Raw genomic sequence first — 26,529 nt, forward strand, 5'->3', positions numbered from 1 at the left:
TTTGCTGCCTGCTGCTTTACTGAACAAGTGCATTTGGAGAACTGTGTGAAAACACGATCATTTGTTTCGTTGTTACTTGTACGTTATCAAGTTATTAGTATTGCTTGTGAAGAAGACCTAATTTCTATAGTGATTGGTGAAGGGTTGTTCATCCTACCCCGTAATTACTGTCGACTTCACTGGCGAGTGGTGAATTTTGTTTAAGTTTGTTTTCCTGATCGATACAGCAGAGGGCAATTTTTAGCAGCGGGCATGACAGTTTTTTTTTTGGCCAGAACAGGCAAATTTTGTGCAAATATAACATACTAAAAATTCGCAGCAATTTCAGAATACCAAAGGCGCTGAGCATTTACAGAAGCCTCGAACACATCTTTCAAATATTTTGTGTTTTACATGGCAACTGGCAAGTGTCACTATACATCATGTTCCACACACACAAACATTCTGAATTCAGGCACATGCTGCATTTGGAATGGTTAAGCAAACTTGAAGTACAATATGAAGAGGATGGCAAAGACGAGGGTCGCAATGATGCCGCCGACGATCCACTTGTTCCTGTCCATCCTCTTGGACATGGAAGCCAGGATCTTCTTGCTTTTGCCGATGTAGTCGTCCACACCATGCAACTGTGTGAGCAAGAGCAGCAGGATTTCATCACGCGTCAGGTAACAGAAGAGGTAATATATAGCTGAATGATGAGAAACGTCCTCTCAAGTCATAACTAGGAGGGTTAATCATACACGAGCTGTTTTTTTTTTCCTTGACAAATCCAGGCAAACTTACACCAAACTGATTCCATAGAAAAGCAAAATATACATGATGCAGAAAAGCTAAAGTTCCACTAGCTCCGGGTAATTTTGCCTCGCAAATCAGAAGGTCAAATATTTGTTTCATTTTGTAAATGGGAGACACCCATGGTATATGCTTCTTCACCGGAATAGCAAAGTGATCAAGTGGACAAATCTCTTTCTTGGTACTGGAAACTGCATATTGCCAGTGGGAGAAATGGATTTTATTTTGATGATTTGGCATCATTAAAGTTATTTTGCAACTCATGTCCAAAGAAGCAGGATGCTTGTGCTGTATCCAGATGTGACTATCTAGCATAAGACCATGGTCTAACTCCCGTACAAAAGTCTTGATAACTACTCCCTCCGTCCCATAATATAGGACGTTTTTTGACACTAGTAGTGTCAAAAAACGTCTTACATTATGGGACGGAGGGAGTATATTCTTACAACTGTCATGCCTAATACATACCCATTTTGGCAGCTATGGTACCTTTCACTCTTTCAGTGTGAATACTTCATAAAAGGACTGACCAGTTTCCAATAAGCATATATGGTGCAAATCCATCAACATCAAAACAGAACTAACCGATGGGATTTGCTGTCTATGTGGTTTGCTAGCTAAGGTTGTTGCTGCTGATCAATATTTAAGGCCAGAAATGATCAATCCATAAATAATTGGACGAGAGAAGGTAAGAAGAACAAATTAGCTCCAACAACGGCTCACGGTCCTAAATAAATCAACTTGAGAGAACAAAGTACATACTGTTGTGTGAGCATGCAGCAGTGACTGTCGTTGATTATGAAGGTCCTGAAGAATTGACACGCCAATTTCTTCTGTCTCAAATACTGTTCTTTGGCTTTCTCTAATTCTGTCTGAAGACTGGTTTAACCTTTCTGATGTCATCATCAATCTTCCTCTCTGATCAGATGATGCCTGAGCCATGATACAATAATTGCAGAAGTACATCAGAAAGGAAATGGTGCCCTGATAGAAAAATTGCAAACAGGACAAATAAAAGGTGATAAAACACAGAAATACCAACACAGTTGTAGAAGTATCCAGTAATAAATGAACACGATAGTCTAGATTTCCTCTTAATATGTCCACTTAAGTAAGAATGAACAAAATTCTGATCTAATGAACAGATGGAAGATCATATATAGGTTTACTTGAAAATTTATGCAGTGAAGCTTTCTTGCAACGAAAATAACACATATTCAAGAGCAACACTATCAATTAATAATTGAAGTGATAAATGTGATGAAAGGGATGTGCTTCTGTTATTTTGCTCAAACTTTGCATGATAACACATAACGCATCCAAGACTGCTCAACTGGGGACATGAGGTTCGAAAAAGTACAACTGCAATCACTTACTGACAACAGAGTCCAAATGTGGTTCTGAGTTCAACCACAGCCTGGCTCCGTATTATCATAGTTATAAACTGATTACAGAAGGCATGTATCTAGACTTAACTACACTGGTAAATTCAAATTATAAACCTAACTGAAGTTCAACAAACATTGTTTGACATTATCGACTAAAACCATCACAATCCATAATAGTAGCAGTGCTCACTTCATGGATATCCATGCAGAACATTTGAAAAAAAAGGTATGGAACACTTCTTTAGACACCACAATACCGCACACTGTTTTACATATCACGTTTCAGAGGTCAGCGTTGCACTGTAACCCATCCATTTCACAATTGAAAGTCTTACAGCGTCAACCATGCTGATCCCAAAACCCACAATGTTTACGCCTTTGCTTTAAAATTCTGCTTTCCCAAGGAAAATTTCATCCCAGCTTCCCCGCACAGTCGGGTAAATCAAGTTAACCAACTAACCACACAGCATCATTCAATATCATAGCAGAACTAAAACTATCAGAAACACAGGAACTAACATTATCATTAACGCAAAACTACACCATCAAATGGGTCAACAACATCATCAAGTTTTCAAGTGAATGCCAAAAATGTGGAATGCACATGCTGACATCAACAGTATGTGCACAACTCAAATCCAACACAGGCACTTAAAAACAATGCAGGTGCAGAAGGGATTAAGAGGAACACAAAACCACATGGCATCGCAATATCAAGCAAACAGGTTTCACACAGACACGCTATTTTCTGATGGAGCACACGGACACACCACAGCACCAAAATCTGTGCGAAGTCCATGGTGGTCACATCTCACATATGAGCACTTAGAATGCCAGATAGCATGCCGGAGGTGCAATATACATAAGCTTTGGCGTAAGGCGGAAACACGAGTGCTGGAGAGCTCACCGCGAGTGTGTCGGACATGCCGGACTCGAGGAGCTCCTCCCGGGTGGCCTGCTGGGCATTAGGCGCGGAGAGCCTCTTGATCTCGCCCTTGACGCTGTTGAGATCAGACTTGTACTCCCTCAGTTTAGCCAGCAGCCCGGCCTTGACGCTCGGCTGCATGCTCCGCGCCTCCAAATCCATCCTCCTGATCTACGGGAAGCCAGCCAAGCAGAAATTGGAGGCACGGTTAGATAACCACAGTACAAATCATAAATCCATCCTCCTCATCTACGGGAAGCCAGCCAAACAGAAATCGGGCGCACAGCACAGCTACAACTGACAGCTGAGCACGGAAGGAAGGCTAACGAAACGGAAATTGCACAGAGCTCAGCCGGTTTTTACCAGCGATTCAGACTCCTGCACGTCGGCCTGGATCTCGGACAGCTTCTGCTTCTTCTTCTCTGGTGGTAAAGGGAACAAGAGAAGAGGATCGTCAGACCAAGGCATGGGAGCAACCGGGAACCTGGGGTTCTGGGCGAGAGAGAGGCGCGCGTACGTACCGCCGTCGAGGGCGGAGGCGGCGGCGCACTTGCGGGAGAGGGCGGCGGAGATCTCGCAGTACTGCCCCGCGTAGCCCTCGAAGACGTCGCTCATGGTCGCTCCCTCCCCGGTGAATCCGCCGGCGGTCGCGGCAGCCGGACCGGATCGAGGCCCGCGGAGCCTCCGGCGGAGCCGAGGCAGTCGATGGGTGGGTGGGTGGTCGGAGCGAGTTCGTTGGGGAGGGGGGGACGGCGGTCGAGTTGAGGCGGGTGGGGTGCCGTGTTGGGAACCAAACCAACCGGTGCGGCGCACGGGGGACGGGACGGAACGCTGACGAGTGATGGATGATGTGTCCCTTGAGGCTGCTGGGTGGGCCCGCCAAATTTGAGAGTATTCTTCTCTTCCAGAAGTCTTGAGCGTTTGCACTAAGAATCGAATGATCGTTCTTATCTTCCCCTCTCCCTACCATAAAAAACGGATCGCGCGCACACCACCACATCACCGTCACAAAAAGTATTATACGAGAAAAGGTTAACACATGAGACCCATCCTAATAAATGACACGTACTATTTACACATCATAAAGCATCTATCTCACCTCTCATTTGAAATCAGGAGGGGGAAAGAAAAGTTAAATGCTTTATGATTTGTGAATGCCACGTGTCATCCATCAGGGTGGATCTCACCTGCTAGCCTGTGATTTGTAAATGGCACGTGTCATTCATTAGGATGGGCCTCACATGCTAACCCGTGAGACCTGGTCTCATATAATTTTTTTCATCACCATCACCGCCATTCTTTTTTCCCTTCTTTATTACTCCCTCCATTACAGGGGAATGCCCATGACGCACTTTATTAACATCAAATCACCGTTATATCATGATGTAAAAAAAAACGGTTGAAGAAGAAATTTCTGTTCTTTAATAATCTTTAAATAGAATAGTTTATCCTCTAAATCCATATTAGAAAAGGTGAATGCGTGCTAACATGTGTGCAAAAATAAATAAAAAGTAAATGCAAACCATCCACTTGAACATGTGCGAACGTACTTAATTCGAGCTTTCAAAATTTTAAAAACCCACAAATTTCAAACCCCGCATCGAAAATAAGATATGTTTTCACTCGCGACTTGCTCTTCGAAACTAGATCCTGCATAAGATGTTTCGACAAAATTTTGTGTGTGCAGTTTAGCCTCCGTTTTGTACAACTGCCTTGCAGTCGATGTGCAACTAACTGACAGTGGATGTGCAACTTTCCGCCTACCCCGTGAATGTGTAGTTGTTACTGATGGCACCTCCACCCCCAAACTACCTCCTTCTAGTGAGATGTGCAAATTCGTGTGTTGCCCAGACCAACTGCCTAGTAGTTGATGTGTAACTTTCTCATTACCCGTGGTTGTGCTTTCATTGTTTGTTGCATCAACCAATTTTCTAACAGTGGATGTGCAACTTCGGATACAGCCACGGCTAACTATCTACCAGTGATGTGCAACTTTCCCTCATACCCTGTGGATGTGTAATTTCCTTACTAGCACTTGGTTCAAACCACCCCTCTGGTGGGATGTGCAACTTTAGCGCCTCGTTTATATGCAACTTTTCACTACCCTCATGAATGTGAAATTTTCACCATCCAACTATCCCTGCCTATGAGATGTACAACTTCATATGTTGCTCCGGCCAACTGCCTAACAGACTTTGTGCAACTTTGTTTGTTGCCCCCACCAACTGAAACTACATATCCACTAGTAAGGAGGGGAAGGAGTTGCACATCAAGTAATAGGAAGTTGGCTCGAACAATAGACTAAGTTGCACATATCGCTAGTAGGGGAGGTGGGGGCAGGGTGTCAACTATAAAAAAACTACACATCCACGAGTAGAGACAAGGGTTGCACATTGACTATTAGATAGTTGATCAGGGTAGTGTCTAGTTGCACATCAAGTTTTCATGGTTGCTAGGTTGTAATCTCATATGAAGTTAGCATGCGGTTTCAAAAACTGGTTTTGAAAAAAGTTGCATCATGCACTACTAAAAATGCATAATGCAGTACTAAAGTTACACACTATATAACAGCAAAGTTGGCATTAAAAATTTTCATCGAAACATACCCATACGGGATCTAGTTAAAAAGACCTTGCCGCAAAGAATCTAACGGTGAAGACGGATCTGAATTCCGACGCACGGTTTGAAGGATATGGTTTTTAAATTTTTTGAAAAGATGAAATAAATGCACGTGAAGCTGTTTATTCCAAACCGAACTAACTAGTGAACACATTCAATGCTAATAATTATATGCACTAGCAGGCAAAAAAAACACATGCATGCGTGTGAAGCCCGTCCGCTCGTTTCCTCCAAAAAGTGCACGTGCACTTTGAAGATTTTAGGAAAAAAATCACCTTTACATCAAAGATAATTTCGGAATAATAGAACTAGACAAATCGCCTTCCGAGGTGACTACAGTTTTAGGATCGCCAAGTTATGTGCCGCCCTATTTGCATTTTTTGGACAGTCACAAAAGCTCACTGCAACAATTCTTTGTGCCCTTCGAAAGCGGATTGCAAAGTATTGTTGTATATGGACTCCACACCTTCATGATGCCATTGCATGCTTAGATATGTTCCAAAAAGACTGACTCCATCGAGACTCCAGAGCACCCTAACTTCTCCAGAAATATAAGGCCTTTTTTGCATAGTTGTAGCTTCAACCGTTGTAGCATCAAACAAATTATTAAGAATGCAAGAACATCCAACAAAGGGCCTCTTGTCATGACTTTGAAGGATCGCTGTCGATGAATCTGTTTCATCCATGAGTTGGTCTTGTCCATACTATTTTTATGTGACTGTGAGACTCACACTGATGCATCACAGCTGAATGTTACTGTATTAATGGTGAAAGTTGTTCTTATAGTTGGTGCCACTGAATTACCTTTAACAATCTCCCAACATTGCCAGATGTACCAAGCACCAACCATCATTGTTTCTGCAAGTCCCAAGTGGCCTAGGATGGGTTGATGATGTATTTTGTTTCGTAATATCTCTTCAAGAACCACACTTCCCAACCAATCAACCAACATTGCTTCCCTAACTATATCAAGCAGACATAACGCGCTACTTCCTTATATGTGTTGACACCTTATTAGTCCGAGTGGGGAGAGAGGCAGAGGGCGGTCGTCGGTCACCGGGAGATCAGATCAAATCGGTGCAAACTCAAGGCGACGCCGGAGGACTGGAAAACCCTAAGGGGGGGGGTCCTTTTTCTTAGAGCTGGTTTTGATACTTTACCGCCGAGGAACAATGCTACTAATCATTTGAAAGGCGTTGCAATTAGTTGCAAAGAAGAAAAATTTTCGGATGAAGGAATGGCAACAACCTTACTTTCGTGATGGTAACACATCTTTTAACCGAATGTATTCCATGACAAATGGCTATATGTCAGGATGGAATGTTTCCCGTGGTGATATGCTATCACAACCAAATGCTTTTCCCGTCACTCCCACCCTTTCTTAGACACCTGGCTTTATGTTGTTTTTCGTCACTGATAACAGGATGTTTCATGTGTTCTTGTATGTATACTTTCCCACCCATTGGATCTCACGGAGTTAGAGCATCTCCAGCCATTGGCAACCCCAAAAACATCACCGAACCAAAAAAGTTGATGTCTTGAGGGTCATCCGACAAAATAAAGAGGACATCTTCCCAGTCACACCTCATCCCAAGCAAAAGTTTGTGAGGAGAATGATTAAGTGAGCCAAGAAAAAGGACATGTGGTGAGACACCATTCGCCGAAACTTTCGCCGGCGCCCCAAGAGACCCCCAGCGCGCCGGGTTTCGCCTGAGTTTGCCGGTGCTATTTTGACGTCCTGGGGGCGTGGCTTGGCCGTTTTTCGGCGAAAAGTGTCGTCCGAGCCTAAAAAGGTGTTGGGGAGGCTAGTGGAGATGCTCTCACGGTGCATATTCTTTCCCACCCATTGTATCTCACAGTACATAATATGCGATGGACAAATATCACTTCACAGGAAAAAATATTTTCTCGTTGAAATCCAAATGTCACTATACAAATTTCATCTCGCGGGAACAAATTATATCATTGTTGAAGATCCTAATGTAACCAGCCAAAAAGATCTTGCTTGGGGAAAGACCAGCTGCGCATTTCGGGATGAGATACCCAAGGGTTTATTCTTAGACTTCCTTTGGTTTGTAGGAGTACGAATTTTATAGGATAGGATTTTCAGAGGAAAATTTCCTTTGAAGCCCCCCCCCCCTTTGTAGGATAGGAACCAACTCTTCACATTTCAAAGGAAAAACCTGCGCTCAAATGGAAAATTTTCAATCATATGCATCAAATGACATCTCTTTTCTTATAGGAATATGTTAGAGTTGTGTCGAATATTATTGTACAAGGTAGGTTACAGTTGGACTTGGTTTTGGACTGTGTGTAGACAGGGTAGGAGTTGTGTCCTAATAGGACACCTGTATCCTAGGCCTCTCATATATAGCGGGGCTAGACACACGATGTAACCTATGCCAACATAATAGCACGGGCACGCGGGGGAGCCGGCGGCGTGTGCCGGCGCCCGGGCGCGCGGGGTGCGGTATTGTGACGGTGTCATGGGGAGGAGCGCCCGTAGTCATGCCCCGTGGATGTAGCCATATCGGTGAACCTCGTTAACAAATCTCGGTGTCATGCTTGTGTGATTGCTTGGTCCTCGGTAGATCAACGGAGCGCCTCGGATTTATTCTAACAAGTGGTATCATGAGCAAGGTTCGAAGAGACTGCGGTGTTGATCTAGAGGAAGGCCGTGGAGAAGTCCGACGATGGGCGGGGTGATTAGACGGCAGTGGAGGTTGTCGTCAGGAGCGATCTCGCGCCTAGATAAAGCTGATATTTGATCGGCTCGATCGAAAGGTGTTGGCGTGTATGGTAACCACGGCATTGTCAAAGCAATCGAAGCTAGGCGTGCTGGAGCCGGCAAGATTGGAAGCGTGTAACGACGGCGGCGCTGGAACGTGCAGTTGCGGGAGTCTTCAGTGTTTGGCGACAGATCGGGTCGGGTCCGATCCAAAGCAGGAAGCATCGGTGGCTTGGGCACGTAGCGCAGGGAGCAAGCGTTGCAGAGGCAGCGGCCAGGCGCGGTTGCACCGGCCGATGGTTGCAGCAGGGAGCGCTCGTGTGAGGCCAAGGCCCAGTACGGCGCTCGCGCAAGGCTCAGGCAGTTCCAGGTTGGCCGCGGGGGGCAATTTCAACGTCATGTACACGGGGATCCCAGGAGCAGCACGTGGCGAAAGCAGACATGAGATTTGTTACAAGGAAAAAAGGTGCAAGCCCCAACGTGCACCAGTGTCCACGAGCATTGAGGTGGATTAAAAAGGGAACCGATCCATATGTGCTAAGGGTACACGGAAGGTTGCAGGAGTATTGTGTATTGGCTAAGCTTGATTAAGGTCTACTCGACGTCTGAGAATAAGGTGCTCCATGAAGAATCGATGGTAAATTGGTTTATTGGATGCAAAAGTTTTTCAGAACTCTGAGCGAGGTTAGAAGTAATTGTGGAGCTGTCAAAGCGGTGGGCACAAGTTTGAGGGGGGGCTTGCAGCGTGCAGAGGCATGCTGGCGACATGCGTATAAGGCTCGCAGGAGTCTGGAGCTCGTCGTGACAGGGTCATGCAAACACAGGGCGTCAAGTAATGCATTGAGATGTGTGAGGCTGGTCATGACGCAAGGTGGAGCATGGTTGCAGTCGAGATATTATTCGGCTGGGTCGGACTGGAACAGTCTGATGGATCGACGGGGATGTTGGTCAAAGCAGAAGATGGTGTTGATTTCGGCGACGATGACATAGGAGCGTGATGCTGATGGTGGCCGACTTCTAGGGCATGGAAACACGTGGTGCAGGTCTAAGGGCTTGTGCGGCTTCGACAGACTATGGCGCAGGGTTGATTCAAGGTTGTGTACACATGAGAGCTTGAAGTCGACAGGGCGCGGGGTAGCATAGCGCAGCTACATGGAGTCATGTTGAAGGTGGAGCTGGAGTCTAGCGGAAGACTTCACTCTGTGCTGATGGAGGGGCTACGGCGTAAATGCATGGAGAGTCGAAGCCTATTTCAGCGGGATAGCGAGAGACACGTGGATCGGACTGGGTACCAGTGGTCTGATGGAGGCGTGATACTTGGCATCGGTCGGTGATGACCGGTGGTTCTCTGCAGTGGGGGTTGAGTGGTGTGGGTTCGCGACCCGGGAGACTCGACCAGGACAGCAGAGACTCGACGCGGTGATAGCGGCGAGGCGTGCGGTAAGCACGGGACACAGCGACAGGCCAAGGCACTGATGGTCAGACATGTGGTCAGACAAACTGTGCAGGGGGTGCTGAAGCAGTGTTGACGAGTACTAGATTCAAGTTGGTGAGTGGGTCTACTGGTGCTAGTTGATGGACAGGAGTTGACCATGGAGAATGTGAGAAAGTGGCGGAAAGTCTGAAATTGTCAAAAGTTGGGAGTACATGGCCGTATATTCTGTGGTGTTCAGTGCACATGGCAAAGTGCGGATGACAAGTACAGAAGGAGGTGGAGTGCTATAGCTATGGGATATGTTAGACACTATCCGGGGAAAAAGGATGAGACAACTGTGAATTTGACTCAGGGTGACACAGGGCAACAGTGAAATTCTTTCAAGTTTCAGACATGCGGTCAAGAAAGAGCGGTAACGTTGAGTTCAGGTAACTCTTATATGTGGCGTCCAATATGTGAGTTGTTCATTTTCACGCAGACAGTGATCAGTGTGTGATGGCATTGAACGGATTCTCTGGAAGTTGGAAGCACAAAGTAGAGTAATGAGGAACTTAATTTTTTGCTCGAGTGTTGACTATGAAGAAGACGAGAAGGGACTACAGTTGCAGGTGGAGTCACATGGAGTCTGGGAGTAACAGCGGTGCTCATGGCGTATCTCAACTCCGATGTACATGGAGGTTCGACGCATGGATGAATCCAAGGTGGTGGAGAATATTTGCCAAGGTGGAGTTTGTTAGAGTTGTGTCGAATATTATTGTACAAGGTAGGTTACAGCTGGACTTGATTTTGGACTGTGTGTAGACAGAGTAGGAGTTGTGTCCTAATAGGACACCTGTATCCTAGGCCTCTCATATATAGCGGGGCTAGACACACGATGTAACCTATGCCAACATAATAGCACGGGCACGCGGGGGAGCCGGCGGCGTGTGCCGGCGCCCGGGCGCGCGGGGTGCGGTATTGTGACGGTGTCACAGGGAGGAGCGCCCGTAGTCATGCCCCGTGGATGTAGCCATATCGGTGAACCTCGTTAACAAATCTCGGTGTCATGCTTGTGTGATTGCTTGGTCCTTGATAGATCAACGGAGCGCCTCGGATTTATTCTAACAGAATATATATACACATCATCTCACTTTCTATGATTTTCCTATTCCTATGAACCAAAGGAGGCTTAGTATATTATTATCATTTGTCTCGGCTGCCTCTCGTGGTTGCTAACATCGTTTAAATCGTCATCCAATATATTCCTACTTCCTAGCTTTCTATAACACGAAGTCAACCTAGACAAACCACTTGTTCCACTTGGACATGGACGCCAGGATCTTGTTGCTTTTGCCGATGGAGTCGTCCACACCATGCAACTGCGAGCAAGAACAGCAGGAAATTTCATTAGTACGCACCACACGGCAGGTAACAGAAGATGTAATCTATAGCTGAATGATGAGAATCACCCTCTCAAGTCATAATTAGCAGGGTTAATCATGTACTAGCTGCTTTTCTTCTACTTGACAAATCCAGGCAACTTACCCGAAAGTGATGCCAGATAAAAGCTAAACAGCAGGCCAAGAGGGCCACGGAGTTGCTATACCTAATGCGGAAAAGCTAAAGTTCCACTAGCTTTGGGGAATTCGCCTCAGAAATCAAAAGGTCAAATATTTGTTTCATTTTGTGAACAGTGGACATGCACGATATGTCTCTTGACCGGAATAGCAAAGTGCTCAAGTGGGGAAAAATCTCTTTCTTGATACTGAAAACTGCATACTACCAGTGTGAGAAATGGATCTTATTTCGATGATTTGGCAGCATTAAAGTTATTTTGCAACTCATGTTCAAAGAAGCAGGATGCTTGTGCGGTATCCAGAAGTGACTCATCTAGCACTAAACCATGGTCTAACTCCTGTACAAAAGTTTGGATAACTATATTCTTACAGCTGTCATGTCTAATACACACCTATTTTGGCAGCGAATGTACCTTTCACTATTTCAGGTATGAGTACTTCATAAAGGACTGACCAGTTTCCAATAAGCATATATGGTGTAAATGTATCAACATCAAAACAGAAACTGACTGATGGCATTTCTTGTCTATGTAGTTTGCTAGCTAAGGTTGTTGCTGCTGATCAATATGTAAGGCCAGAAATGATCAGACTATAAATAATTGGACGAGAGAAGGTAAAAAGAACAAATTAGCTCCAACGATGGCTCAAAGTCCCAAATAAAAGTGAACTTGAAAAATCAAAGTACATACTGTTTTGTGAGCATGCATCAGTGTCTCTCGTTGATTATGAAGGTTCTGAAGAATTGACACGCCGATTTCTTCTGTATCAAGTGCTGTTATTTGGCTTTCTCTAATTCTGTCGGAAGACTGGTTTAACCTTTCTGATGTCATCATCAATCTTCCTCTCTGATCAGATGACGCCTGAGCCATGATATAATAATTGCATTGGTACATCAGAAAGGTAATGGTGCCATGATATCAAAATTACAAACATGACGGATAAAAGGAAAGGCAATATAACACAGAGAAATAATAAGACAGTTGTAGAGGTATCCAGTAATAAATTGACACAATAATCTAGATTTCATCTTAATATGTCCACTTCCATCCGAACAAACTAAATTCCAAGCTAATGAATGGATGGAAGACAGGTTTACTTGAAAATTTATGCAATGAAGCTTTCTTGCAACGAAAATAATACATATTCAAGAGCAACGGTATCAATTATGCCTTCCGTTCCTAAATATTTGTCTTTCTAGAGATTTCAACAAGTGACTACATAAGGAGCAAAATGAGTGAATCTACACTCTAAAATATGTCTATATACATCCGTATGTGATAGTCCATTTGGAATCTCTAAAAAGACAAATATTTAGGAATGGAGGGAGTAATAATTAAAGTGATAAGTAGGATGAACTGAATGTGCCTCTGTTATTTTGCCCATACTTTGCATGGTAACGCATAATACATCCAAGACTGTTAATTAACTGGGAATATGAATCGCTTATTGACAAAAGAGTCCAAATGTGCTTCTGATTTCAAGCACAGACTGGCTCTGTATTATCATAGCTATAAACTGATTATACAAAAGTCATGTATATAATTCTAAGTTTCTAACCATAACCAAAGCACTAGACTTGACAAGAGTGAAAACTTGAAATTACAGACCTAACTGAAGTTCAAGAAATAGTAGCAGTGCTCACTTCACGGATATCCATGCAAACCATTTAAAATCAGATATGGTACACTTCTTTAGACACCACAATACTGCACACTGTTCTAAATATCATGTTTCAAAGGTGTGCTTTGCACTGTAACCCATCCATATCACAATTCAAAGTCATATAGGGTCACACACTGATAAATTATTTTCTGATGGAACATACATACATACCACAGAAGCAGAATCTGTTAGAAGTACTACACCATTGTTGTCACAAGTGAGTACTTGCTAGAATATTAGATAGTGCGTGAGAGGCGCAATAAACATAATATTTGGCGTAAGGCGGAAACGTTAGGGATAGGGAGCTCACCCCGAGTGAATCCGGCATGCCGGAGTCGAGGAGCTCCTCCCGGGTGGCCTGTTGGGCATTAGGCGCCGAGACCCTCTTGATCTCGCTCTTGATGTTGTTGAGATCAGACTTGTACTGCCTCAGTTTAGCCAGCAGCCCGGCCCTGACGGTCGGCCGCAGGCTCCGCGCCTCCAAATCCATCTTCCTGATCTGCGGGAAGCCAGCCAAACAGAAACAGGACGCATAATCAGACGACTGAGCTTTCATAAGAGTTAAGATGCACAATCTCTACATGAACTATGAGGAAAGCTTCCACACCACAGCTTAAAATTAAGCACGGGAGACCAGTGTGGTAAAAATGCTGCTCATAGAAAGTTTAGTTCAGTCGTTTTTTACCAGCGATTCAGACTCCTGCACGTGGGCCTGGATCTCGGACAGCTTCTGCTGCTTCTTCTCTGGTGAAGGGAACAGGCAGAGAAGAGGATCAGACCAAGGCATGGAAGCAACCGGAAACCTGGGGTTGTGCGCACGTACCGCCATCGAGGGCGGAGGCGGCGGCGCACTTGCGGGAGAGGGCGGCGGAGATCTCGCGGTACTGCCGCTCGTAGCCCTCGAAGACGTCGCTCATGGTAGCTAGCCGGTGAATCCGCGGTCGCAGGCAGTCGAGTCGGATCGATCGAGGAACGGGATTGGAGCTGAGGCGGTGGACCGGCGAGGGGGAGGGGCCGGGGGACGGCGGCGGGTCAGTTCAGGCAGGTGGGGTGCCGTGTCGAACCGGTGCACGGGGGACGGGAACGCGGACGAGTGACCGACGTGGCTATCTGGGCCGGCCTAGCCCAGCCCACTCTTAAACGTATTGATTTGTTGGGCTAAAGAATTTGAGACGAGCTTCTTCTAAAAAAAGGGCAGTGCTACGCATCCGCCAGCAGATACTAAAAAAGATCTTCGGCCTAGCTGACCATTGGTTGGACTTGTTGATAGCCATCCGATCTACCCACATGCACAACCTCGCTTTGCAACAGGAGAGGTGTTGCAGAAAGACCACCGCAATATAATGCCTGTTGCAGAAAAAAAAATACGAACGAAGATCTTATTGCAGAAATTTTTCGCAAAAAAGGTCTTGTTGCAGATTTATTTATTTATTGCAACAGAGGCCTTGTTGCGGAAACTTTTTTGTTACACAGAGCCATTTTGCAACACCGCTCATGTTCCCGAAACACCACCGATGTCTCAGCAACATTATCCATGTTACAGAAACACCGAATCACCATTGTCAACTGTGTTCTGATGAGGTCTGGGCGGTTGGAGCAGCTAGGCAGCGCCGACGAAGTTCTATAGAGGTGACCCCTTCCTTTGAAGCACTCTGATGCAAGCAGCTGCTGCTCCGGTTGCAGCAGCGCACAGGCATGCTTTCCTGCAGCGGAGCGGCGGCGCTGGCTTGCTCTGCAGCAGCCGAATGACTCCTGTAATAGTTTGCGCTCATAGTGTGGGGTTGGATCGAGAGAGGCCAGAGAGAGAAAGAAGTTGGGGGTCAAAATCAAAGGGAGAGGAAAGAGATAGGATGGGGTTGCCGCTGAGAAATTTCTGGAAGAGATGATAGCATCGTGTAGAACTATAGATAAGGTTGGACGGGAGATGGAAAGGGTGGGCCAGGGACGCGTGGGGAGCGCACAAGGCGGTTGATTTCCAACGCATTCATCAGCCGGATGATTACAAGTGTTTTTCCTAAAAAAAGGAATTTGAGATGAGCTACCCTAGGATTAATTTATTGCATTCATTCTCAGTTGTTTCTCTCACCTCTTGTGCCTCTCATGGTTCCTAAAAATTCGTAAGTTGTTATAGTAGATGGATCTCTTAGCTTTACTACAAAATCATCCTAGGCAAACTCCTAGCTTACAACATCATGGTCCCCTAAAAAAGCTTACAGCATCATGGAGGTGGGAAATTTCTAAATTGTCATCGTAAGCAGACCTCTTACCTTTCAATAATATAAAACGGAGTCAGAAATCCTATTCTTGAGGAAAATAACGCTCAATGGTTTTAGTCCACAGCTTAAAAGGTTTATTTTCTTATTTACTTTTCACAAACCACATGCCTCTCGAGAGTATCGATGGGACCAACTATTTTCATCACATTTTGGGAGAAGTTGAGATTGCACTAGGTGCGAGAAGTGAAACAAATGAGAGCCATCCGCCGCTTGAGAATAATAGGAAAAAATAGCCCAACTATGAAGAAACTAGGTTTCATGGGTTGTGAGGCGGACCGTTGTAAGAAAGAGTTAGGGGTTGTCTCTTAATATGACACTAGAGAACACACTACAGCTCGTGCAATAGGCGTGCCTCGTGAGCCTCTCTCCTTCCCAATCCTCCTTGCTACTTCTTTCTTCACCCTTCCCTCTTCTTCCTTTCTTCTTCAACCCATCTCGTTTGTGCATAGGCACGGATGCTCTTCAACACATACAACAGTTGACATCTCCTAGGTCCACCACCCTATCTTGCTTCACTTGTCACTTGCTTCTTCCTCTCGCGTCACTGCTCCTCCTCCAACTGATCGGATAACTCTTTCTCCCCCTCATACTTCTCTGCTTCTTTCATCTCTTTCCCTCCACACATGTCACCCCCTTCCACTTCCTCCTCATCCCAACCAGAGAGTAGGGAGTCTAGCTAAAACAATCTTGTGATGTCAAAAGATTTTCTCTTTTATTTTTTTGTAACAGATTTCTTACCCCTCTCGTCATAATGACTTTCTCTCCACCGTCGTTGTTAAGACGAAGACAACTTTGTTTGGGAGATGATTCAACTATGGGATTTCCCGATCTACATAAGGCTTCTATGACAGTTGTCTTCTTCTCTAAGGCGTTGGTACAACTGGCCTTATCACGACGACTTCCCGATCGCAAGAGACAATGCCAAGCCGTTCGGCAGTGGCGACCACTGGAGATTGAGTTTATTTATCTCCTCTTCGCAAGAAGTAGTTTTCCTCCTATTTTTAGGTGTAGAAATAATTTTTCCTTTTTTCTGAGAAACTAGAAATAGTTTTTGAGGGGGGGGGATATTTTTCCTTTTTTGAGGGGCATACATAGTCATTCCTTTTTCTTAGGCAAAGAAACAGTTTTTCCTAGAAGAGATTTTTTTAAAACAGATTTTTTTTTTTTGAAACAGAGCAGCATGCCCTTTGCCAGAGCTAGACCCAGACCGCGGCCCAAGGAGGCCCAGCCCACGGCTCGTTGGCGGCATCAACCGCGTGTGTGGAGCGGAGCAAAAACACTGCAGACCAGCCAGCCAGCGGTGCGGGGGAGCGGGACGGCGACGGGCCTGGCCGATCCGGACCCTCCATCCCCGCACCGACGGCCGGGGGCGCCCCGGATCCGGTTTTGGTGTGCCCGAGGGATCCAGAAGTGGGTGAGGTAGAGCGCATATAAAACAGAGGGAGGCTTCTTCTTCCTCCTCTCGCTGGCTTTGCCTTGTAGAGGGGAAGAACAATCCCGTAGAGGAGGCACACAAAAGCTGTTCCGAATTCTCCGATTAATCCCACTGCTCGTCCCAGCCTGAGATCAATCCGCACTTCCGTCCCGGCGTCTCGAGGGGGAGGGGAGGAGCGAGGGAATTCGGCTGCGGATTGGATTGGAGCACTAAGAAAGGCGGCGATCTTTCATAGGTACTGGCCCATCCCGTCTGATCATCTGCGGTTCTTTCCTTGCCCATTTGTATGCCCCGGGGCGGTTTCTGTGGGGAAAGTGGACTCGGACGGTTTGCGCTCCGGTGAAGCTTTTGGTTGGATTTTTTTTCTGTGATTTCTCTCTGAGTTTTAGTTTTTGATTTGGTTGGATTCTTGGTTTCCTTGGTTCGGTGGTTTGATCTGAAAGATCCAGTTCCCTCTCTCTCTTCTCCGGGGATTTCCTGAATTCTACTTTTGTTGGATGTCCTCCGTGCTATGATTCGTCCGGTTCCCCTGCGTTTCCTGGTCCGGGTGAACTGAGGGGTAATCTGCAGCGGATGATTTGAATCGAGCTCGGGTGAAGTAGCAATCGGTTATCTGGATCAAATCCGCGGAGCCGCATTACGGCATGGGCCGCGTCGAGTTGCGCGCCTGCGATTGAGCATAATCTGGCCCGACTTGACCTGGGATTCGCGCGATTGGGAGGCAGTACTCGGCAAGGATCGGGCGATTTCGCCGACATAATTTCACCGCCTGTTCCGCAGGTTGTAGATGATTAGTACGTAGTATCATCCGTGCCATCTGGTGTTCTTCACACTAGTTCGATCGGCAAAAGAGAGCTCAAATCGGGCGTTGTTTAGGTTGCGTGCTGGTGGTGGTTCGGAATTTGGCTCATCTCCTTCAGTTTCCCCCCCTTTTCTTGTATACTATACTATCGTCAAGCCGGCACATTTTAGCCTTAAATTTTCCCTCTGCTTCCGATTGGTGTGTTGTGTTCGATTTTCTTTTGGGTTTCCATCATATCTAGAATTTGCGGAACCGCAATTTTCACTTTAGAATCACCCCTTCGATTCGTTCTATTCTTCTGTCCTTTCAGTTATTTGATTTGTTCGGTGTAAATGAGTTGAATTGAGCTGAATTTCGTTTTTGGATTTGATCTGGTAACTTCCCTGGTTTTACGCCGGTTCGATCTGAAAGCAAGAAGCTCACCTTTTTTCCCCACGCACAACTCGCAAAGGCTGAAGCCTTGTTGGGTTAATCTGATCGGCCACTAAAATCCAGTGAATTGAGTTGAATCTAAGTGTTCATCCCTTGTTCTTTCGATGTTCTGGCCTTCCAGTTGGATCAATCAAGTAGGCAAAATTCCCCAAACTCCTCCTGTTCATTTCAACACAATTTGACTGAGAATTTAAATCCAGTGAATGGAGTTGAATCTGAGCGTTCTCTCGATGTTTCGGTCTCCCAGTTAGATCAAGCAGACAAAATCCCCCAAGCCCTCATGTTCATTTCAATTCGACTGATTTTTTAGCTCCTGCTCCGCGATGAATTCTTCATCTTCCCCTTTTTACCCTCTGCATTATTCAGTATCCTTCAACTTTATTTGGTTGGTTTGATCGGCCATCACAAAATAATTGAGCTGAGTCTTTAGATTTCATCCCATCTCGTGTTCATGTTTTGGTCTTCCAAGTAGAGAAATTCCCCAACTCACCCTGTTCGTTCGTTCAATCTGACTGAAATTTTTTTGGTTCCATCTTTCGTGCAGCACGGCGATGGAGAGGGAGTCGAGGAAGAACTACCAGACGCGAGGCTCCGCGCGCGGCGGCGGCGGCGGGGGCGCTGGCGGTGGCACGGCGGCGGAGCGCGACCTGCTGCTGCAGTGGGGAAACCGGAAGCGCCTGCGCTGCGTCAAGGTGCAGCGACGCGACGTCGAGGCCGCGGCCACGGCGGCCGCCGAGAAGGCCGCGGTAGGACAGCGCCGCGCCGCCGCCGCAGCCACGGCGGCCGCGCAGCACCACCCGCCCGGCCACGCCCACCACCGCGCCATCAGGTCCGTCTCTCCCCCTGCCGCTGTTCTTCAGCATTTTCTCCCTCCCTCTGACTGTACTCTCTGACTGCGCGTGTTGGTTAGCGATGACATTCAGAATCCTCCATGGGTTGGGACGTTGGGTTGAAAGAGCAGCTGGGTATCACGTGATGTCCGTGTCTGGGCACGTGACTTGGAGCGTCAGAAAGTTTCGGTTGCGTTTGATCCGATTTACTTTTAAATTCAAATGTGGATCTGTTCTTTACCCGAATGACCGATATCCATAGCGGAGTTGGTGATTCCGAATGGTAGGCGATGCGATGATTGGTTTTTGGTTTTGGTTTTGGGGCAACATGATTGATGTTGGTTGGCCGATGTTGTTGTCATTGGGCCAACCTTCTGTTCTTCCAAAAGATGATGGGGTGATCCTGCTTTTTTCTCTTTCAAGTTATCCTGGTCAAGTGTTGCTGGATTGTCCAAGAGGATGTGAAGCCCTGGGTGTTCTTGAGGTTTTCTCCATTTGAACCTTGATCGATATCCTTGGGGCAAGCAGTACTAATCTTGAATTATTTACAGTGGGATTACATGCTGTTTTCTCTTGTGGCTCAACTTAGCCCCTTTGAAGGCCAGGAGAATCAGATTTTTGCTAGGCTAAAATTAGGAGCACCAGCAGACTGGTACTTGTCTGGTCAATCCAGCTGATTAAAGCTCAATTCAAGCTCTGCTAGTTGTCTTCTCAGATGGACCTGATCCGTGAATCTTCGATTTTGATCTGCTTCATTATTGGGATTGTTCGTGAAAGCTGTGAGCGATGAGGTTCTCATTTAAGTTGTTGATGGCAATAGCTTGTCAGCATGTGTGTTTGGATGGCCACATACTTTGTATCGGCTATTTTACTGCTGCCTAATTTTAGCCCGAGAAAGAAAACACCATATTTATCTCAAATCAGTCACCACCACACGTATAGTGGATGGTGATGGTGACAGCTTGTTCATTCATTGTTCTTCGCCTTTTCAATTTTGTTTCTTGTATTTGCTGGATTGAGGTCGAAGTTATTGTTTGCTTGCTATCCCATTTCCCTAAATGTGTGTGAATCATGAAATTTTGCAGTCCCCACTCTCCCCATGTTTCGGCATTGATGCATGATTTGCAGTCATAAATTTTGCGGTCATGTATGTTTATGTACCCAATTCTCATTGTGACCACAATTTGAATAGTTTTTTTGAATAATCAATTGAATAGGTTTCTGTCTGTAAGCACATAATTACATTACCTTTTGCCCTTTTGCATTTTTGCTGAATTATAAGACTATACACATGAAATTTTGATATAGGATTATAACGTACTCAGTGAATAGCTACAATTTTCATAAACTGTATCTCATCCGTGTTATTAGCTGCAAACACTTTTCCCATCAAGAGAAATGAATGAACAATTTTGTTGTTCAATGTGTTCCTTCTATTTTTAGAGCTTACTTATGACGCAGTTCAAATAAATGTTTAAAATTCAAAATGGTTAGCCACAACCATTCCAAATTCACAAAAAGAACATCTAAATAATTCACCAGTCTAGACATTACAGTTGGTTCTCCTCTTTATGTTATCATTGTAACATTGCAATTTCTTTATTATCTTTATTAATCCTTAGTGCTACCAAATTGGCAGGAATCCTGAGGAGTCTGGAGCAATGAGGCCGCCATCACAGCAGCAGCAGAACAACACGATCCGCACGGTTACATCCCCAGTCAGGGAGCGCTCTGCCAAGGGAAACAACGACAACAACGCGGTGCCTCCGACCTCTCTCGATGACAAGAAGGGCTCGTCGTCAGGGAGTGAAGGGTCGATCTGGCCAAACTTTGCAGTCTCCCTGACGAACAAAGAGAAGGAAGAAGACTTCTTGGTGTTCAAGGGGTCCAAGCTGCCTCAGAGGCCCAAGAAGAGAGTCAAAGCCATCCAGAGGACTGTCAATGTATGAAACTTTCTCCTCAGCTCCAAAACTTTTAACTGTCAATCATTTCACTTAGGATTCTTCTCTCGTCTTCTTTTGACGGTGCATAGGATTCTTATCTTCTTATAGATAGTAAATAAATTGGTTTCCTTGCTTGTTGCACAGAGATTCCAGTAGTATTAAAAATTGCACAGCAGTACTACTAATGGTTCCAAACTTAAATGCAAGATAAGAAAACCAAGAGCGTACCACGGAGTAAACACATTTGAATAGGCACTTTTAATAGAGACAGGGCATGCGATCACATGGAGCATATGGCCATCTCTGTTCACGATGCCTGCCTTGTCCCTTGGCCAAAGGAGACGTGCAAATAAAATAGCAAAAGATTCCATGTACGCCTCATTGATTATACATGAGATTTAATTAACTTGATTGCCAAGAGGCGTCCATAATGCCACAACATGCTTCTGTCTGAAGCAAATATAAGACTGTTTGGAAGCATTCAGTGCTCCATGTGTTGTGTTGTTCCTACTGTTTAATCTTAATCTCCTTCTTTCTTTGAAGCAGCCAAAGTAATTACCATTTTATCTTATCTTATCTCTGTTGAACTCCATTTCTGAATTCTATACAGTGGAGCAATAATTAGTCCTTGTGCTTGTGGTTGAAGCATGCTTTGGAGTTAAGGTTTCTTTTTAGACACTTGAAGCTTTTGTAGAAGGAAAGATACTTAGAGTTTAGCTTTAGAAAACAGTTGGCGCCAAATTTTTTTAGGATATTACTAATGTCTACAGTTTTGTTCATATGTTTTTTTTTTGTTGAAACCGTGTCACGGATTCTGCAGTTCTGACCTGATGTTTGTTTGTCCATCTTTGGCAGTTTGTATGCCCTGGAACATGGCTATGCGACCTGACTCTGGAAAGATACGAAGTACGAGAGAAGAAGGTCTCCAAGAAGGTGAGCAAAGGCTAGCATAACATGTTATCATCTCTGGTCCTGTAAACCCTGCATCACTCACGCACTAGGTAGAAATGAACTGCCTGACCGACGTTCTTCTTGCTCGATTTCGCAGCGGCCCAGGGGACTGAAAGCGATGCACGACATGGACAGCGAGTCGGAAGAGTAATGGTACGACCGTCGTCGAGCCTGAGCAGCTGAGCAGTTAGAAAGAAGAATACACACAAACACCGCCACAGATCCAGTAGCCGAACCAAAGATTGCAAATTAACCTCTCCCAGATGGAATGAACATTGGGGCTGACCGCTTCTCGCGCCCGCGGCTTTCGGAGATCGGGAAACCGCACAGGAAGAACACGGAGCGGCTGCGGGTTATTTCCGTGCATGGCTCTGTTTTTTACAGAAGAGAGCGTTGGCTATATCATCTTGTGCCCAAAGGCCCTGACCTCATGTTGATACCATTTGAGAACATATGCATCTCGCTGTGTCAAACTGGTGCCAAGTAGTGTGCTCCAGTACAGGTGGGCGTGTGGGTTTGCCCTCTGCTTGCACTGGCAAATGACGGTAATAATACTTAAGTTAAGATGGATTTACCAGGGTGGTCTTCAGTAATTTGTCTATCCCCTGCTGGCTACCAGCTGCTGTAAACTTCATCCGTAGTTACAATTTGGAGCATCCGATGATGCCATGCGTAGGCTTATCAGGCGACACACTGCTGATGGATATATAAATTTGTGGTTGACGTCATCTATGGTCTATCGTCTTTCTTTTAAGAAATTACTCCCTCTGTAAAAAAAATATAAGAGCATTTAGATCACTAATTGTTTACGGAGGGAGTACAGCGTAGACAACTCTCGCTAAGCGCTCAGGAGAGTCCATGGGATGTGCTGCCGTGAATTCAGATCCACAGATTTTTATTTCTTCAAGGCCCTTTTCTGCTTTTTTGCTTACGCGTGGGACAGGTGTCCATGTACTCACGTTGTTTTCCTCACTTGATCAATCCAATAATATCTTTCTTTCTTTGCCTAAAAGAAAAATATCTTTCTTGTATATACTTATAAAAGGTATGGGTTGGCAATGATTCACTCTCCCATCAATTTTCTTCTTTACATGTAACATATGCAAGACTAAAATCTTATAGATGATTTAAATAAACAATTTTATATACAATTGTTGGACCAGTCCTTGCAAAAGGCATAAAAGGCATAATAAATAAATACATTCTTACTCTTAAGGAGTCAACATAAAAAGAGTCAACATTCACGCTCAGGGTGTAAAAGAAATAAATAAATTCTTACTATTACTAAATAAATAAATACATTCTTACTCTTAAAGCATAAAAGGCAACGGGGTAGCGCCTGCAGGTTCTCTGTTGCCAGTGTCGCTGTGGTGCTGTAACAAAACTCTAATTCTCTCTCTCTTAACGAAATATTGCACAAAACTCTTATGTGTTTTTGAGAAAAAAAACACTCTTGTACTTAATCAACACAAAAGAACAAAGTGTGAAATATCACTCTAACCTGAAGCCTTGTCTCACATTAAGAAACACTCATCTTTGGCAAACTTTTTGTTTGCCAGTCGTCGGTTTGCTTGCTAGGCATGGCGCTACTCGAACATGATATGTCAGGCAACCTCGCATTCCCTAGCCTCGCAGTGGCGAAGATGATGCGACGTTGGAACTATCGAGAAGGCTCAGGTCTCGGTGCACATGGGCAAGGGATCATCGCGCCTATACAATTCACCGTGCGGTCTCCAAAAGCTGGCATCGGTCATTGTGAGAAACCATATGACAATGGCCTATACGTTCCGCCGTTGCCACATGTGGAAGAGGAGTGGCATACGTGGAAGGGTCTTTCACGAGCCCTGCGTCTTGAAGTAGAGTGCTACGAAAAGATCCTCTCATTGCTGCATGACATGGCTCTTCAAGGGGACGATAGCGTGGAGACGGCGGACGCATTGGCGGCGATCGTCAAGTCCAAGAAGGTGATCCAGGAGAACCGTGCGCTAGGGTTGTGGAAGGCCACACTGCCATCCTCCACCTTGCGGTACATCATTGAGAAGGTGATCATGCCGAGGATGGCCATGGATGCGCGAGAGTGGATGCCATCGTGGGATCCGGATTGTCACCACTGGCTTCACCCATTGATTCCTCTCATCGACCACTTACCGGAGAGTCTCTATGACATTGTCGAAAGCAAGATAAGCAATGGCGGCTACGACATCGTCTCGCCATGGAAGGAATACCTTGACCCAACGCAATGGGATACCTTCAGCCGACGCCACATCTTACTGAAGCTGGCACAATTCACACGGAACCTGAGGATCACACCGCCGAAGCAAATCGACTCCTCGTTCTGCACGTTGATGCTATGGGCACCTCTCGTGCATGTTGAAGACATGGTATTTATCCTAGAAGCCGAGTTGTTTTTCGACAAATGGAAAAGTGCGCTGCGACATTGGTTGCACGCCGCAAAGCCCTCGTTTGGGGAGGCCACCGCATGGTGCACCGGCTGGAAAAAGCTCTTCACGCCAGAGCTACTCGCCGATGAACGCGTGCTCGCACATCTCGAAGTTGGTGTTGACATTGTCAACATACTTGTAAATTATACTTGGTAGTCTGCATTGGCTGCAAATTTTCTTATAAACATGTTGTTACTCCTTAGCAATTTGTATTGTAGAGATGTAGTTACTCATTTTGTTTCAATGTAATATTGTGGAAATACTCAAGTACCTACTCAATATTATGCCACTCAATAAATCCTCTCAAGGATATTGGAGATTAAGAAAATGTTCCTTTTCTTCGGGTCGTATGGAAATAACAGGAATAACTTATTTGATTAAATCGCAACAGATAAAAAAAAGTATGTGCACCTTAGTATAGCAAGAAGCATGTTACCATTCCATGCAAAATAAGACATATCAGATGAAGAATCACCATAATGCTGAAAACATTCGAACAATCATCTCTTCTTCTAGATTACCCCAAGTTGTACATGAACATTAACATGGCAGGGAGGTTCAAGATTATCGACCACACCATAGGCGCCTTACTTTCGACGAGAAAGTGGCCTACTTGTAAAATAATATTCTGTCATAATGAGACATACATGACGCCAAACCTAACCTTTGATCCCTTGTGGGCTGTGGTTAACAACCACCATCTTAATAGTCTAACAGAAAGTTGCTCTAGAAAATGTATATTTCATTTCCTCCCTCTTTAGTTCATTTCCTCAACTATAAGCTAAGTCGTGTTTTGATCTATAGTTTCTAAAGTAAGACAAATTTGACCATCAACTTTGAAAGCTGGCTCAAAATTGATGGTTCGTGTAATAATAATTTCTTAGGAAATAAAAAAAATAGGAAAACTACATTACAACTTTGCTTAAGAACTTAGAAAATCCAGGTAATTCAAGGAAAACTATTACACAATCCTAAGAAAATGTAAAGGATACAAACATTCAGAAACATTCACGACAGTAGAAAAATTTGGTGTTAGTTTTCTTTTAGTTAATTGTTTTTTAATAATATTATGACCTTTTCCTAAAAACATTAGCCATTTCACATGTTTTTGGGTAACTTGTGTAGAATTTATTTCATTTTATTTTTTCAGAATGCTGCATGATTTTAAGTACTGTTATTTTTTTGCTTTAATAATATTCTGATTTTTTATTTCTATAATTTATGTTTTCTACCATATTTTAATGGGTTGGGACGTGTGCAAAATCATCTACGCATCATTAGTCAAACCACTTAATTCAACAAGGTAATGCATCTACCTGTTTTAAAGTTATCAGCCAATCCTTTCTAGTTCTCAGAGAGTATTCTAGTGACCCAAAATGGGCGTTTTCCTTTGCTTCAGGATAAACAAATTAAGCCGTGGGTTACCATTTCCCATCCGAATGGCATTGTGTAATTTGTCTGCAGCGCATCTTGCTCAAAATTGAACTTGATTACAATTTTGAAACGGCTAATAAAGTTTTTATTTGAAAATGAGGGATTCCCCCGGCCTTTTGCATCAGAAATGACTACTATTGGTAAAAGAAAAATTAATCCAACTCTGCAAAGTGTGCCAATTTATACATGCAATCTTTGCTTGTATGTGCATAACTACTAGCTAGCTAGCGTGCACTCGACATTTGTTTTTGTTTTTCGAACAACAACAATAGCAACAGGAGAATAGAGAATTCAGGGATGAGTTGAACAGCACCGAAAAGGCCAGGTCAGGGTTGCACTATTTCGAATTTTTGATGGATATGTGCGTCTGCTTTACAGCCATCGCATTGCATGGCAACCAGCCGCTTTCTTAGCTTTGCATATTTTCACGCTTTTTATCCTGTTTTTCATGCAATCATTGTTTTCTTTAGCTGCTTTCTTAGCTTTACATTCCCTCTTTAAGTCTTTATATCCCAACTGAACCCACCCAAGATCGATTGAGGGTGCAAAGACGTCGAAATCACAAGGAAATAAAGTGAAAGGCAGCCTGGCAGAATGTTCTTGAGGCTTGAGCAAAGATGAGGGTGAATATTATGCTGGCATGAACCCTTAATAACCGAATGAATAGAATTTCACATTAATTGGTTGTACAGCGCGCGGACCGACCAATCATCATCATCGGAAATCAAAGGAGCAAAGACGTACAAGAATACAACGAGACCGATATCCGCGCGACGCACGTCGACGGTTAATTGACAGCATGGTTCCCTTTGTTTAATCATCATCAGTGGCGCAGGTTGGCGAAGAGGAGCGCGACGGCCGGGCAGAGGACGGCGGCGAC

The 26,529-nt window shown here is 44.8% G+C and overlaps 3 protein-coding genes across 5 annotated transcripts; 2 read left to right on the plus strand and 1 right to left on the minus strand.

Annotated features, from left to right (window-relative positions):
• Positions 1-348: 348 nt before the first annotated feature.
• Positions 349-14,214, minus strand: LOC125527038 (vesicle transport v-SNARE 13-like). Of its 3 annotated transcripts, none has more exons than XM_048691622.1 (5): positions 13,929-14,174; positions 3,469-3,527; positions 3,088-3,276; positions 1,555-1,725; positions 349-626 (listed from the first exon to the last, which is right to left on the minus strand). In XM_048691622.1, the coding sequence occupies exons 1-5, from the start codon at positions 14,020-14,022 to the stop codon at positions 477-479; spliced, it is 663 nt and encodes a 220-aa protein (XP_048547579.1). In that variant the 5' UTR covers positions 14,023-14,174; the 3' UTR covers positions 349-476. The 3 variants fall into 3 exon arrangements, with proteins under 3 accessions (XP_048547579.1, XP_048547575.1, XP_048547585.1); XM_048691618.1 differs by lacking the exon at positions 13,929-14,174 and adding an exon at positions 3,627-3,934; XM_048691628.1 differs by lacking the exons at positions 349-626; positions 1,555-1,725; positions 3,088-3,276; positions 3,469-3,527 and adding exons at positions 10,956-11,245; positions 12,133-12,303; positions 13,416-13,604; positions 13,791-13,849 and having other exon boundaries at positions 13,929-14,214.
• A 2,613-nt stretch (positions 14,215-16,827) lies between these two features.
• On the plus strand, positions 16,828-22,502 carry LOC125527067. Its single transcript, XM_048691641.1, has 5 exons — positions 16,828-17,051; positions 18,595-18,879; positions 20,520-20,823; positions 21,679-21,756; positions 21,872-22,502. Exons 2-5 carry the CDS (start codon positions 18,602-18,604, stop codon positions 21,923-21,925), a joined length of 714 nt encoding a protein of 237 aa, XP_048547598.1. The 5' UTR covers positions 16,828-17,051; positions 18,595-18,601; the 3' UTR covers positions 21,926-22,502.
• A 154-nt stretch (positions 22,503-22,656) lies between these two features.
• On the plus strand, positions 22,657-26,329 carry LOC125527062 (septin and tuftelin-interacting protein 1 homolog 1-like). The gene has a single exon (XM_048691637.1). It carries the CDS (start codon positions 23,355-23,357, stop codon positions 24,369-24,371), a length of 1,017 nt encoding a protein of 338 aa, XP_048547594.1. The 5' UTR covers positions 22,657-23,354; the 3' UTR covers positions 24,372-26,329.
• The last annotated feature ends 200 nt before the right edge of the window (positions 26,330-26,529 follow it).

This window comes from Triticum urartu, chromosome 1 (assembly GCF_003073215.2).
Source record: "Triticum urartu cultivar G1812 chromosome 1, Tu2.1, whole genome shotgun sequence".
Lineage (NCBI taxonomy): Eukaryota > Viridiplantae > Streptophyta > Magnoliopsida > Poales > Poaceae > Triticum > Triticum urartu.